Source organism: Alligator mississippiensis, chromosome 1 (assembly GCF_030867095.1).
Source record: "Alligator mississippiensis isolate rAllMis1 chromosome 1, rAllMis1, whole genome shotgun sequence".
Taxonomy (NCBI): domain Eukaryota; kingdom Metazoa; phylum Chordata; order Crocodylia; family Alligatoridae; genus Alligator; species Alligator mississippiensis.
This window is the reverse complement of record NC_081824.1, coordinates 411,273,756-411,289,997: the sequence shown is the minus strand read 5'-3', so window position 1 is coordinate 411,289,997 and position 16,242 is coordinate 411,273,756. Positions and strand designations below refer to the sequence as shown.

General features: G+C 39.6%; 1 protein-coding gene across 2 annotated transcripts in view; it reads right to left on the bottom strand.

The window, feature by feature from the left end:
• The window catches only part of COG3 (component of oligomeric golgi complex 3), a 53,876-nt gene that overhangs the window by 25,052 nt on the left and 12,582 nt on the right, over positions 1 to 16,242 (bottom strand). Inside the window, exons 5-13 of one of the 2 annotated variants that reach the window (XM_019500456.2) lie at positions 14,096 to 14,170; positions 13,855 to 13,947; positions 13,433 to 13,558; positions 11,659 to 11,739; positions 11,423 to 11,466; positions 10,285 to 10,411; positions 8,819 to 8,910; positions 6,130 to 6,269; positions 4,350 to 4,507 (exon numbers count right to left, since the gene is read on the bottom strand). In XM_019500456.2, coding sequence (XP_019356001.1) covers positions 4,350 to 4,507; positions 6,130 to 6,269; positions 8,819 to 8,910; positions 10,285 to 10,411; positions 11,423 to 11,466; positions 11,659 to 11,739; positions 13,433 to 13,558; positions 13,855 to 13,947; positions 14,096 to 14,170 — 936 coding nt within the window. Of the gene's footprint in view, positions 1 to 4,349; positions 4,511 to 6,129; positions 6,270 to 8,818; positions 8,911 to 10,284; positions 10,412 to 11,422; positions 11,467 to 11,658; positions 11,740 to 13,432; positions 13,559 to 13,854; positions 13,948 to 14,095; positions 14,171 to 16,242 lie in introns of both variants that reach the window. The other variant, XM_014608329.3, reaches the window with a different exon arrangement.

Genomic DNA, 16,242 nt, shown 5'->3' with positions numbered 1-16,242 from the left:
TTAATTCCAGTTTCCACCTTCAGCTTCTTAAATATGGTACTTTTAAAAGCTATTCTGAATGAAAAAAAAATCAAAACATGCCATTCTGGAAATATCAAAACAGGATCTCTCTACATTGTCACGCAGCTTCATTTCTTTTTTCTTAATGATACTGTCATGCACATTTTTCAAAATCTCTCAACTGACAAAAACAGCACTTTTTGGTGAAAAATATTTCAATCAGTTATAGCAAACAGTTTTACTGATACACTAGAAGAAATGGCAACGATGAGCTCATAGCTCAATCTGATAGGTGCACTGGCCTTGTTACAATTAACAGAAGTAAAACAGCAGAAATATTGCTAAACAATTTAAAAAACACAAGAAAAAATTCTGTTAATTAAGGTGGTAATATTTTTTTTTGAGTCTTCCCAGTTAGGTAAAAGACATTTTTCCATGATTTAAGACAGTGTTTCCTAACCAGTGTGCCACGGCACAAAAGTGTGCTGTCAGAAATTAATAGGTATGTTGTGGAATTTTGCCATGGCAATGAGCTACAATAGCTATGAGAATGGGGAATACCTGAACAGGTGTGCTGTGGACATTTTTTATTGATGTAAGTATGCCTTGGGCTGGAAAAGGTTGGGAAACACTGATTTAAGAAATGCACCTCCAAACTATATTACAACCAACATAAAGAATAATTTAACACGAAGACTATTTCATTAAGCAAAGTTGCAAAAACTGTCATTGTTGAACCAAAACCCATGAATATAAAGAATTTTTTAAGGCATGTAATATATTTTGACTAAAAAAACCCCAAACAAACAAAGCACAAGAGTAAGAAAACATTCTGAGTAAATTGTGGACACCGAGTACACAGTATCTTCAACACAGTATCTGTATTACAACAGGATCACAAGAACTGAATCTTTGCTAGCTGTTTTATGCGCTGGATCCAGCTATGATATCCATATTGCAAGATTTAATATGCAGGGACCTCTTTTTTTTTTTACACTGGCTTGAAGGTGTCATGCATGCAGAAACAATTCTTAAGAATGCAGCAATGTTGCTTCCTCCCACCTTCATTTTTAATAAAACAAAAACACTTCAAGAAGAAACATGCTTTGTTTTAATGGGGTCTTACTGAACAGCCTGGCTAGGGACAGAAGATGCACATAAACCAGTTTAAGTAAACAGAAACTGGTTTAAACCTGCAACAAAACAGAATTCCAGTGCACATAAACCAGTTTCAGAATGGCTGTAACTGGTTTAAGATATATCTGACTGAATGCAGTTATCAGACTTAACTGATTTAGGTCAAACTGGTTTCTGAAACTTCTGCCCCAGACCTCTTCCTGGTTCAAGTTAAATCACAGTCCCCCAGCATCCCAGCATGCTTTGCAGCCCTGGGCTGGGCTGTGCTGTCTGCTCTAGAGAACAGGGCTGGCCCTGCCCCTCTGCTCCCTAGCTGGGGCAGTGAGGGCTGGCTGACAAGGGGGTGGGGGTGGGAAGCCTGGCTGGGGACCACAGCTGGGTTTGCCAGGGTAGGGGCAGCCCCTGCCCAACTTTTCCCCACAGGATCAGAGGCAGTGGGGGAGGGGGCGGGATGGAAGCAACAGCCTGAAAGGGACTGCCCCCCCCAGGCAAACCCCAGCTGGGGTCTAGGGTCTCAGAGGGGCTTTAATCCCCCCCTTCCCCAGATCAGTGCACTGGCCATGCCCCCTGATCTCTGCTTGAGAGATGAGGCTTGTGGGGTCTCCACTCCAACACCTAAGACCACCTGCTGATTCCCCAAGAAGGATTTTCTGAATACCCAGGTGTAAGGAGACACTCTGCCCTCAGGATTACGTAAAACTTATGCAAGGCTTTCTCTCGTCTTTCTGGTTTATTACATTCGATTTTAAGTTAGACTAAGCTGTGTGTGTTTTACTGGGCTGTATCTTAGCTTAGGTAAAGATTTTTGGCTGTTCTTCATTGTGCGCTTGAGGTTCCAAATTGCTGTGTTCAATACATGCTCACTTCAGAGAAATGACTATTCTTGTTTAAAGCTTTATAAATTCAATGCCACAACCTTTTTCCCCCACCCACCATTTCCTCAGCCTGGCAGCCTCGAGTGGGGGTGGGGGTGGGGAAAAGCAGCGTGGCAAGCACTGCCCCACCCCACCTCTCCACCCCACCCAGGCAGACCTGGGCTAGGGTCCCCTGTGGGCCAGGGAGAGGATTTAAACTCCCACCTTCCAGCATGCTAGCCCCAGGCTGGAGCCTGGCCATGCCCCCTCAGCTGGAGCAAGGATGGGGGGAAGCCTTGGAGCTTCAGTCCCTTCCCTCTGGCAGTCGCTGGCAGGCTGGGAGCCATGCTCTAGCATCCCCCATCCTCTGCCCTGAGCCACTGCAGGCATGTGGCTGCATTTCCTGAATCAAAAGTGAATGTCTGTTCACTTGCTTCTTAGTTTAATCTCTGCAGTTTAAACTAACTTGCAAAGAATGAATCAATTCAGCCTCAGGCTTTTTGACTGTCTGTATTTAGCCCCTGTCCTTTCTGCCACTTTTCCTGGTGGCAAATGATTTGCTAATGGGCTTGCTTAGGAACATCTGTTTGAGTACAACCTTTGAAACCTAATTTAATATTCTAGTGGATTCCACAGAAATCATCAACTACAGAATGGGGTTTTATAGGATAAATGAAATCAGAAGGTAGCACTCAAGTATTCTCCTTAGCATATTCTCCATAGGAATTCAGTTAAATGTTTTCCCAGTACTGCTAGCATTTCAAAGTTCTGTCACGCTATGGCGATTTTACACTTTGGGTTTTTTCCCCTCCCCCTCACCGGTTGGTCATCTTGTCAGCAACTGCTTGAAAATCAAATAGACTATTAACACTTGAATACAAAGTATAAAATATGCTCTTGCCCTGACATTTTGGCAGAACATTTTATTAATCCCATTTACTCAGACACATGAACCCCTCTCAAAATAGTCAACATGAGTTTAGAAGTGATCAGGCAACAGTGAAGTAAATCACTGAACAAGTGAGAGAGAGAACAGAAGGCAAAAAAAAAGGTGGAAATCCTACAGAATTTTCTGGTTAAGCACTGGAACAGATTTCTTAGATAGGTCAGGGAATCTCCATCTTTGAAAGTTTTAAGTGCAGCTCAGAAAAAACATTTGGCAAGAATGGTTCAGACATGGATAATCTTGACTCAAGCATAAAGTTTGACTAGGTGACCTCCTTTCAGCCCTGTGATTCCATTAATTAAAAAGTAAAACTCTCTCTCCTCTTTGCCATGACTGGGTAACCACAAAACTAATGCTAACTAGGGTACCATCAGTAAATAAGACCTTGTCTAGAGTAAAAAGGACACAACTAAAGCAACATAATCTGCCTTCACCATGTGCAGATTGGCATAAAGGTGTTTTATGCCAATATAGCTATCCTGCTTCTTGCCTTTCCTGATTGGTCATTTTCAGTAAACTTGACAAATCTCTCAATACCAACTGTCCTGACAAGTCAGTTGGAAAACAGAATTGCTGAATAATGTTACAAATCTCAAAAACACAGGCTGGCCAAGGCCGGCAGGGTTCCAATCAAATCATTCAACGTTCTGATTGCTTCCCACCATATTGGAAGGAAATATCAGCAGTCCTGCTTTTTATTATAATGTACTTCAATAGCACAACGTATTATTAAATTTTGAATTATATAACAAATATACTGTTTCACTGACATTTTTATTCTATGAACAATTACCTTCTGGGGTCTTGCATCAATAGGACACTGTTTTATTACAATAAAGTAAAATTATTATGTTTTTAAAATCCTCCCAGCAGTTGTATTATGAGCACAAATTTGCCCTGTGAAGAGTTGAAAATTACTACTTTAAGTGGCAAATAAAGGCAAAAGCAACTGGAACCTATTTTTGACCTAACCAAATAAAAAAAAAAAAAAATTAAATACAAGAGCAAAATAGTATCTGAACAGCAATTTTGAAAACAACACAACTAACAAACTGTCTGATCACAGAATATTTTCTTACAATTATCTCCAAATCTCTGTTGACAATAACCAAAAGTCAGGACTACAATTTCTGTTGTCTGATTATTTTAAAGAGAAAGTTAGACGTCTCAAAGTTCAGACTAATGTGATAGCAAAAACTGACCAGATTAATTTAAATCTAAAATGTGCTACATCACCTGACTTCAAACTACAGGTTAATCAAGGGATTTAATTGTGATAATATCACTCCTTTTAAATATAGCTAAATATCAGAAGTTACTAACCACTTTCATCTGTTGTGCCCTGCAATGTAACTGTGTATGGTGTATAAAATTGAGAAACCAAGTAAACAACATGCAAGCTTGTCCTGTACCTCCATCATTTCCAATTTATCAGGGTATGCAAGATCTCCTGGAGCAGGCTTGTAGCCTGTGATATCAGTCTGAATATAGATGTGTGTCCTGTAGACAAGGCGTTCTTGCACATCCTCTAACATCTGTTTGATGCCAGCGGCAAACGCACCCAGTTGTTCTGCTGAAAAGAACATCAACATATTTCTTTCAAAACTTCTGGAAAAGGTACAAGTACAAGTAAACTTCTTTGAGTTTCATCTTTCGCAAAGATCTTTGTCACAAAACATATATGCTGCACAGAAAGGCAGTCAATTTCAAAGCAACCCAAATTGAAGATCTGCCACTGTCTTGCTGTTTGGTCTTTTGCCAGTCACCTGTGTGCTCTTTGCCTAAGTTTTCCCCAATGTGCAAACTGGAAATGTGACAGAATTAGAAAATGCAGATAAATGGATGTATAAATCCCCCAATCTGGGAAAAGCTGAAAACACCAAAACTGAAGTTTCAGCTTGTCTACTAAAGATAAGCACCAACATAATTTAGTCATATGGACAGCATCACGAAGTAGACTGACAAGACCATACTGCAAGACAGCCAACTAATTTGGTTTACCGGCTCCAAAAAAACTAGCAAGTTCTTAATGGTCCAAGTAGAAGCACTGTAAATCAAACTTCAAAACTACTGTGTTTACATAGCAAACTACTAATTAAAAGTAGCTCAGAGATATCAAAAAACAAACCAAATTAAAAAACAAACCTGTTTTGTTATCCTTAATATTTTTCTAAAGACAGAATTATAATCTATTACCTTCACAACCCCAGATCTCTGCTTTCTACAGGTAGCACCAAACATTATAGCTTGAGACAGTAACACCATACTTGGGAAAACTATAAAGTACCTTGTAAAGAGAGAGAAAAATGGGTCCATGTCCTTTTTGCTTCTGTATGATGTAAAAAAAAAAGCTGACCAAAAATTTTCCTCTCAATTGTTTTGCATTAAAAATTCATTCTTTTTTTATCCTGAAGAACTAGCAAAACTATAAACATTCAAGAAACAGAAAGCTGAGCACCTGAAATAACCTTATTTTTAAAATTTTATTTAAAATGCACTTTTTATGCTGCGGTAGGAAGGATGATGTCTGTTACAAGCTCAAAACATTTCTCAACACAAAGAAGAGCTTGTTATCCATAAATGAAATGCCCTTTAAAAACAGACTTGAATTTCTGATATTTGTACAGCAAAAAATAAAGAACAGAAATTTCTGTATACTTTTGCTGGGCAATTCTCTCTCTCAAAGTGACAGACACCCAAAAAGGCCCTGAAGATTTATGAAGAGATTTTATAGGTTACACAGCAATTCACAAAATGAACTAGTTTCTTCACCTATACTAATTTTTTTTTTTTTTTTTTAAACAAAACAAAATCCTTGGCCAGATGTAAAAGTATTTTTCTCATTGTACCCTGACTCTACATCAAACAAGCGCACAGATTTTCTGATTTGAACAGTCCTATTGAGCTCAAGTTATTACACATAAGAAAAAGTGACTGCAGAATTGAGGATTTTACATTTGTAAAATCCAGAGGATCAAAAAACAAACCAAATTAAAGGATAACAGGAATCTCTAGAATGCATTTACCTACTTGTCTGCATGAAAATGTTTTTAAAAATAGCCATTTGTACCATCAGCACAAAGCTGACATAAAATAACCTTGTGGCACACAGAATATACAAGACAAACTGTGCATACCCTGCTAAATTTAATAGTAGAACAGTGTAAATTTCAGATTCCACTTATGAATTACCATTGTTCTGTACATGGTCTTCAAGCATCTCATTTTTTAGAATGCCACAGAGTTCAGACAAAGTTTCTAAGTGAATAACGTGGATGATCAATGGCCTGAGGACATCATATAATGAGAGACACAATTTCTCCAAAAGTTCACTACGAAATAAAAAAATATATATATGTAAGCATTATTAACAATATTTCTAGTGTACCAAAATACTAACTAAGTTCATATCACATGGAAGAATAGCTCCTGTATGTCAAAATACTAGATGTTCTCAACATAACATGATTTTGTTATTCCAATCCAATTGAAATTAACATTCATTTCAGAACTACGTAACATTCAATAATTAAAATAACTAGCCTCAGAGACAATTGATAACAGTTTCTTATTTCTTCTCCATAAGAGTACTGTGTAGAAATCAAGGCATGGCATTTTAATTCAGCAATGTTTAAAAAAATATCACATTAAAGCACATATGGTAATGCTAATATTCATTCTGTGTCACTTGTGACATTCCCTTTGCTACAACACAAGATTTGTGTTTAATGAGGGTTCTCCCCATCTCAGACTAGCTGCTTCTTGATCATGCAATGAAGTTACAATATGCGACTAGAAACAATCTGAAAATGTTAATAATGTGTGCAAATTAGTAAAGGAAATATTTGAAGTATTTAAATTAGATGGTTTGGTACATTTGCAAGTTTACTCAAGTCTCAGTCTTCTTATCCTAGATAAACCGTTTCTGTTCAGGAAGAATGAGTGACAGTCAATAGCACGTGGGAGTTTGGATTCCTTTAAACACTGTTCCCAAGAATCAGAGCAGTTAACAAAAACCACATTTTTCAATATGGGCCTCCCTGTAACAGCTCTAGAAATGTAACAGCATAATGTAACATAGCAAGTAGCTTCTGCTTTTAACTAGAGCCAAGAAGAAGAAAACTGCTCAGCTGCCACACACACATTCACCCCTCCAAAAGTAAAAATTCCAGCCATTCACATCAAGATTTAGCACCTGAAACAGAGCTCCTAAATCTATTCTGTCATCTAACTAATAATGACTCTCAGTACCTCAGCACTTTTGGGAAATATGACAGCCAATTATGTGCCTAAATTAGGCTTATTAGACACCCTCAGTTTGAAGCATTTGCCTCAAACTTTGCTTTTTTGGAGGTGAAAAATGTAGAAAACGCCAGGAGGAAAGGAAGAAAACGGATTTATGACTAATAAGCTATAACTGTTTTTCATCTACATTCAAAACTAGCTGTCAAAAATTTATATTAGATTTCTGAACTATGGCTTGAGTTTCTAAATTAGAATGTAAAGGCTTGTCTGCACAGATTTTTTTAACTGGTTTAATGAAGAATATCCACATAATGGTGTTGCATTGAGCTAATTAATTAGGTTTTTAAACTTTAGTAAGTCAGTGAAAAAAAAAAGTGAGTAGACAATGCCTGAGAACTCAGCTTTGAGCAACAAAAAGTACTTCAAGTAACAGGAACTCCATAGGGTGAACAAGAAACAGAAAACATCCTAGCCATAGGTCCGTATTGTAGATTCCCACTGATGCCCCTAGATAGAACTAGAAACAAAAAGGGGGAGGTGGAGCGTACTAGCGCTCCTCTACTGGGCTTTGTCAATACAAAATGCAAAAAAGCGGAATTACTCAGTTTTTAGAGACTGCCAAAATACAGCGTGTTCTCTTATGCTTGGCTCCATCTTGATGGTCCTCAGACAGCCCCAGACTCCTCCTCAGAAGGGTGATGCTTAAGCTACAAAGACCCACTGGGCTTTTTAGGTTTGGCACACATTAGAGGATCTCAAACTTCCTTTTCAACTCTGGGAGCTAGGCTTGCCTTTAGTGTGGCACCAGTACCCTCTAAGCTCTGTTCTTCACCTCTAGTTTTTAGTTTTAGGGGGCAGATTCAGCAAGAAAAAGGACAGTGTCTTCTTCACCTACACTTGACCAAAGTGTCATTTGACAAAATCATGTGTCATTCAAGATATCGCAATCTGTGTGGCCTATGAATGTCCCTCTCCCTTACATGATTTGATTAGCAATATAAACAACTATTGTTAAGCATCAGTGTTAACAGCCACTGAGAGGAATCAGGGAGAGCTCAGGCTCAGATATCACAATGACAGGCCTGTTATAAGAATTAGAATAACAGAGATTGCCATAATTCCCACTGCCTAACTCTCAGACCATCTGTCATTTATGTTAAATTCAAGTTTTCAAAATAATCTCAGAATTAGGACTGCAGGGCTTCTTTTTTTTATGAAAACTTTGTTTCTGAAGTGTATAACAGGAGCACCTGGAGTGTGGGTACAAGCTTATTAAGCTACCTCAATATCCCATGGACTCATCTATACTGCTGCAACAATGAGTCACAGCACCAAGAGGCTTGAGAACACACTTACCACTCAAGTGCCCAGGTGCACTCTAGAGATAGAAATTCACTAATAAGGCTGTTCTGGGCTTGTCCCTACTGCCTACTCTCAGATCCGCTGCAGACCAAGGGAGACGCATGAAAAACTGCAAAGCAGCCTTGCTGCTGTATATTCAGTCTCAGATGAGTGGGGTAACACTCAAGCTCCCCAGTTCTGGGACTGACTACTGCAGCAGTGTAGACAAGCCCTACTGTGTAACAACTTATTAAACATTACAGACAGTAAAACAAGAACAATATATACCACCTACTCCAATTTTGGTGTTGGTTTTGTGAAAAACTCATTGTAAAGCTGGTGTTCATCCTGACACACATGGACCATAAAGGCACAGCCACTTCGTACCTGCAGGCAATAAACACGAAGATGTGATTAGCTAATAGTCATCCTTGTAAAGTTGACACCTGCAGTAGCAAAGCATTAGTACCCCACAGAGGTGTCGCTCCTATGAGGCTGCTGCTGCTGTTGGGAGTGTAATCTACATACATGGTATGGGAAACATTTCTGGAGAGAGTTGTTCTCACCATGTGTTGGTGCAGACAAGTACCAAATATATTTATACTGAAAAGGATACTACAGTGACTGTCACTCCTGCTGAAAATTAAACTAGAGGCTGACATCTGACCACTCAGCAGCTTCAAAGTCTACCATGACAGAAGGGAGATACCATATCTATATTCCATCAATCAAATAAAAGCTCCTTGTGCAACCTTTTTTTATTTTATTTTGCATTTAACAATGTTTAGAAGATCCTCACTTTTTATAAATGAATCCAAGGTTTGTCCCAGACAAAGAAAAAAGGGAAATTTCCACAGAATCATAGAAAAGGGAGGACGAGATGGGATCCCCAGGAAGTTATCTGGCTCAAACACCAGCTCCCTGACTAAAACACCTCAGTCCATCATTTGCCTAAACTTCCTTTGCTGAGGATGGAGATTCCACAATCTCTCCAGGTTGCATGTTCCAAAGTGTAACCATCCTCAGAGTAAGAAAGTCCTTCCTAATATCCAACCTAAGCTTTCCCTGGGGCAATTTAACACCATTGCTCCAGTAATCAGTTACCAATCCCTCCTCAGCCTCCACAACTGGACATAGTACTCCGGGGGAGGCCTCACCAGTGCCAAATAGAGCAAAAGAATTTCTTCCCTTGATTTGCAATTAACATTTTTGCTAATATAACCCAGTATGCTGGGTTATATTTTTCGCCCTTAACAGGACAACGCTGTCCGTTCACGTTAAGCTTAAGGTTCACTATAACCCCCAGGTACATTTCTGCAGTACAGTTCTACAGCCGATCCAATTCATTCCACAATCGGTATTTGTGCACACAATTTTTCTGTTCCAGGTGCAAGACTTTGCATTTGTCCTAGTTGAATTTTGTTCAATTGATTTCAGACTGTTACTCAAGTTTACCAAAGTCCTTCCGACTTCTAGCCCTCCCCCCCCAGAATATCTGCAACACCACCCAACTTGGCATCATCGGCAAGTTTGCCAAGCGTGCACTCAATCCCATCGTCCAAATCATTAATATACACATTAAATAATTCCAGACCCAAGGCAGAACCCTAGGGAACACTTGGTTGTATAGGGAGAGGAAAAAAACACAAATTACTGAATCTGAACATCATCTCACATTACCAGAATTTCTGTGAAATTGTCATGTTTACCCACAAGAGGTTTGAACTCAAAAGGAATCTGCAGTGATCGCATGATGCTTACCAGAGCACAATGATCTCGATTGTTTTGGCTGGTAAGTTCTGTGACGGTACTTGTAATACTTGGACTAAGCAAGCGTTCTCTCTGATCAAGGTAACATTGATGGATTTCATTGAGAAGTTGCTGGTACCTAGCCAACATACACACACAAAACAAACAAACAAGTCAAGTAGGAGTTTATCTTCAGATCAACACTGTCTGCATTTCATCTTTTCTGCTATAATCCTATGGTTTCAAAATACAAGGAAAATATTAGGATGTTTAAGCAATACTGTATTTACTTGAGTCTAAGACAAGTTTTCCCACCCCCCATTTAACATGGCAGGAAAAAGCCTCTTGTCTTGGAATCAAATATGAGGCATCAGGGGGGCAGGCAGCTGCTGTGACTTCAGCCCCAACTATGGGTCGGGACCAGAACCAGTCACAGCTGTTGCAGCAGTAGTGCCAGCTTCACAGCAGTGCTATGGGACTGGGCTGGGGCCATACCCCATGCCCTAGGCTGTAATGGGAATGCAGCCTGCCAGCATAAAACAAGTCTAAGTGGGGTGGGGGGGAAGGGAGGGACAGAGGCTGCAAGGAGGGGGAGACCAGGGGTAAGACTGGTGGAAGGGGTGGGGGGGCAGAGGCCTGAGGCTGCAAGTAGGAAGAAGCAGCATAGGAGGGGAGGGGGGAGATAGTGGTATGGGGGCAGGACCATTGGCAAAAGGTATGTTGTCTGCCCCCCTCACCACCTGCCCCACCCCACCGCCTTTGCTACCACATACCCCCCTTACGGCCTTTCCCACAATGCTCCCCCCCCCCCCACAGCCTTTTACTGCCTCCCCCACTGCCCACATGCCCACCTGGCCCTTTTACTGCCTCTCCCACCACCTTTCCCTGCTGCATTGGTGGGGATGAATTTTAGACAATCCTCCAATAATAAATTATATATGTGGAAAATTATAACAAAGTTATCAAATTTTCCATGCATAAAATACAATTTTGGGGGGGGTGGGGCATTTTAAATTCGGGGTCATCTTGGATTCCAGTAAATACAGCACTAATATTGCTTTAAAATGTTTTTTTAAGCCACTTAACAGGTAAAGTCTGCCAAATTTCTGGAATGTAAAACATTTGAAAAAAATCATTTTATTTTACTCACTCTGGCATTTTCTCAGACCTTTGCTCTATTTGCTCAATAAGAGTCTATTAAAAAAAGAGAAAGAGAGAGAGAGAGAAGAATGAACACTAGTCACATTTCCCTTCCCCTCCAGCTCCCCCTGACACCGCTTTAGTAGGTATACTTAAAATAAAGATAAACTCTATCACCCCATATTAGTATTAACAATAAATTCAAAACGCATTTAGCTATGAACTATCAGTTACTAGCCTACTTACTCTGACTTTGGGAGCAGCGGCTCTGAATTTTACGTAGAATAGTGTGAAGGCATTGTCAGAATTTGGCACAGCTGAAGGATCCTATATAAAGAAAAGATAAATAACTGATGATAACTTTACTGTATCTGGCTCGGAGTACCACCTGGCTGATAAAATTAAGCTCTAAAACAATCTCATTTCTTGGAATTTTACAACTGTATTACCCATACACCTACTTTCAACTAAGTTACACCTGCCTCCTTTGAAAGCTGAGACAAAGGCCAATCATAAGAGTAAAATCCATGACCGGAGCAGCAAGGTTTTAATATTCACTATACACTTTTAATTTTTTATGTTCCTCCACCAGCTGCAGCCAGGTTGCTATTTTCTCGGGAACCTGCAAATACTGTTGCACTGATTAATGAGCAAGGGTCACAGCGCTGAATAATGGAAACCTCCCTGACAGGCTGAGTGAAGGTTTAACTCCCAACCACCCAAGCATTTGTCCAGCAGCTTCACAACCTAGGTCAGTACACAGCAAGAGCTTTAACCTTCCCTAGTGTTAGAACAGGCAGAACAAGTGGAAAGCAGAATAAAAGGCTCTTTTCAGCCCCTGCTGGACAATTTAATTCCTCTTCCTCTCTGCTAGTTACTCAGAGGAGAGGATTCACTGTAGTAGCAGTAGTATTTACTCTAGGACCAGAAGCAAGAGCAAGTAGGCTCTCCACCTCCCATTCATATGCCCCCAGAACAGTGTGGCTGCCAACAGAGACCACCAAGGCAGGTTTTCTGATGTCTGAGACTCATACAGGGCACATCTACACAAGATGCTACAACGCCATAGCAACAAGCTACCAAGCCATAGATTGTTGCTACGGCAACGTAGCATGTCACACACAAACCGTGACAGCAATGCTACTGCGCAGTAGCAGCTAAAAATAACCATGCAGTGACAGGACTGTGTAGTAACAACTGCATAATCCGGTGTACATGTCAATGTGCCCACAGAAGAACAAGGAATAACTGAGCCATCACCACAAAGCTGAAAAAAGTCTATGGGCAGCCCCAACTGCCGTCCAGGTGGCTCAAAGAGGTGGCATCTCCTCCCCTTTCCCAAAGAAACTGCCATACTGGATCAGACCCATGGCCAATCAAGTCCAGCATTCTGCCTTGGGCAGAAGTCAATACTGGATGAATCAAAAGAAAATCTCTGGATAGACATGGGGCAATCTGCCCCACCTCAGTTGTGGTCCACTCCTAAATATTGATTTAAACTCTGAAAGGAGGTTTTACTTCTCTTTCAGTACCCTTTTTTGTTGGTAAGAACCATGAAAACTCTGAACATGCTTGTCATTCACATCCAGTCCCTCTCTGAATCTAGCTAAGCTCTTGGCCTCAGTGACATCCTGCACCAGCAAGTTCCACATTGAGTGAAAAAGCATTGCCTTTATCAGCTTTGAATTTGTTCTCCTTTCAATTTCACTGAATGTCCTTCTTGCTGTGGCAACACAAGAAAGCCTGTAATTAATTGGGGCAATGTATATAATTAACTAGAAGAAGGGAAAAGTGGCGCAAAATCCTTGGATCTGATTTTCTAAGGAAAATACAGTAGTTAAATGGGCCATACTACCAAAATAATGGTTTTCCTACACGGTAGAGTAGCATTAATATCTTGACTCTTTACAGTCAAAAAGACATCAGTCAAATCAATCGGTAAAACAAAGCTGCAGGTCCTTCGGTTCAGTCTACAGTTGCTTCAAAACCTGAAGCCTAACCAAGTCACTGCTCAACTTACCCTTTTTATTAACTGGCTTGTGAGGTTCTGTAGTGTGTTCACAGTGTATGTCTTCATGAGGTGCATCGCTTTAGAAAGGCATTGTTTAAACTTAACCAAATACACAGGATAGTCTTTAAAATTGGGCTGAAATGAACAAAAGAAAGACAGTTTAAATAGGTAGTTGTACTCACTGGGGTAAAATCCCTTCTGAATGAACAGGAAAAAACAGTACAAGCTAACCAATGTAGTTTTATAAAATTCTGTAAGGTAAAAGTACACTAATGATATGCATTTCAAGTGCATTTTAAAAGTAGCAAGAGTCATTCTCGCTTTTGTCAGTAACAATACACACAACATTTTCTAAAAATCAGAAACCCCCAAATTACTGTAAGCTCTAAAATGCTATTACAGTTTAACTAAAAAATTACAAAGTTACCTACATGTGATGAAATATATGCAATACAATCATCAAGCTTAGCCAGCATAGGGATGAATCCTTCACTGTTCACAGACAATGTAGGGGAATTCAGTTTCTTAAGAAAAAGGGGGGGGGGGAAAAAACAAAAAAAAAAAATCCATCAACTGCAAGAAACCAGAAAACACTGGAAATAAGTTTTTTGATCACAGAATCATAGAATTAAGCAGTTTCTTACACTTCACAGGTAGTAAAGCAATACTTACTGTGTTAATGTTTTCCAGTTCATTAAAATAAGAAAGCTTCTGTTGAATATTTTCAGCCAGGTCAACAAGCTCTGACTGTTTAAAGACAATAAATAAAATTATCAATTTAGACTTTAAATAAAAACATGGTAAAAGCATTTATATCAGATTCTGCCAGTTAAAAGACTAAAGGAACCCCCAAACACCAGCAAGATAGAAAAATAATCGTTTTAAATTTTGGATTAGAAAAAGCACGCTATATATTATTCCCAAATGTATTATTTCTACAGACAGTCTATCAAGTTTTCCAGCATTCCATAGGAGCTCAGGGACATTTGCAAGTGACAAGGCTGCTATGACCACTCCAAGATACTAAAGAATTCTGCCTTACAGGTCTCCGTCCCATAAAAATACCAGGCACGCATTTCCATCTTCAGGTTCTTTATTCCCCAGAGCATCCATAAAAGTCAGAAGAAGAAAAGAAAACACCACTATAGCTTGGGAAAGGCAGTATTGTGCGGAGAGTTCCATTTACTTGTTAATAGTCTTGTTCCCTCGTACCTCAACAAAATTGTTTATCGATTCCCAAGTAGTTGCATTTGTGCATGCCTTTTGAGTATAAGGGACTTACACAGAGGTCAGTGACTGCATAATCTAAACAATGAGAGTGAATACCACTCACCAAGGACATACTTTGGTCTGCAGACCCTATTACTAGTAGTGATGGAAGAAAAGAAAAGACACCAGCTTGACTGGCATCTCAAACTGACTTTAGAGAGCTGGCAATAGAAAGAAAAATGTACTTTTATGCTGAATACCTGCTCTTGACAAGACATGGAACCTCATCAATCTGCCATTTTCAGAGCAGTTTATCTAGAAACACCCTTGGCAAAATTTTTCCTTAATATTTCATTACCATCTCATCTTTGGGAAACTCAATGCAAGAGTCCCATACGATAGCTCCAACTTTTGTTTTTCTGGTTTTAGAAGGGAAAACAAAAAAAAAAAAAAATCACTGATTTTCCCATAAATGTTCAAAGAGTAAATACATCAGTCTGAAGATAATCTAGCTGAAATCCAAAGAGCATGTGTGTTCATGAATAAGTATGACTAGTTTTAAGAAGCCTTTGAAAAAAAATGTCCTACTGGAGAATGCAAAAATAATGAACAGCCCATTCAAAAAGGAAATGATGGCTAAAGTAAACTTGTACAAATGACAAACCTAAACCCAAAAATAAAAATAAGACAGTCTAAGACAATGGTTCTTAACCTTTTTAGACTCCAGGCACCCCTGGATAGACTCAAGGTACACATCAGATAATGTCAGCTCTTGGTTTTCACTTGATTTTTTGACACAAAAAGAAGACCAATTCTTTTGTTCCAAGGAATTCAGAAGGACCACAACAAGGTAGAATGTTTCTAACAGTGTGAACGCTAATTTGAAATCTCTGGATTTATCATGTGAATCATGCTTGCATGCCTGACAGTTCCAAAAATTGTGTGGCACCCTGTGGCACCACTGAAAGGATCTCAAGGCACCCTGAGGTGCCACATCCCCCTGACTGAGAATCACTGGTCTAAGAAATGAAGAATGGAAAATGTCTTAAGATGTAACCTTTCCTGTTAAGTCACCGAAAATATATTTCCTGCATTAAAGTGTATGACTTCTTGGTATGCTGAATTCTAACATGAAAGCATAAAAACAGCTATTTTTACAAAGGAAATCTCCCCAGAGCTATTGTGAAGAATCAGATGTTCCTATTCCGATTCTATCTCTGAACCAAATTCCCTCAACACCAGAACTAGCATTTCTCCAGCTCAGTTGTATACATTTAAGCTTAAGACTCTTTTCCTTGTGGGTTCAAGGTTTCTTCAACTAAGATCTTCAACAAGCACTAAAACTGGAAATGAAGACAGCACACGCTAAGTGTTATTAGTACAAGCCCCAGTCCCTGAATCAGACAGCAAATAAGTCAGTCTGTGTTTCCATATTACAAGACAGATATTTTGATCTACTGTAGATACATCATGGCTCTAATAACTCACACCTAGCTACTACTTGTTAACTGGTCTCTCATTGTGAACGATGACTGTGCCACAGTACTGAGTCAAGAGCAGCAAGTGTGCAGGTGATCATGTACACCTATTAATCAGCACTAAACCAATTT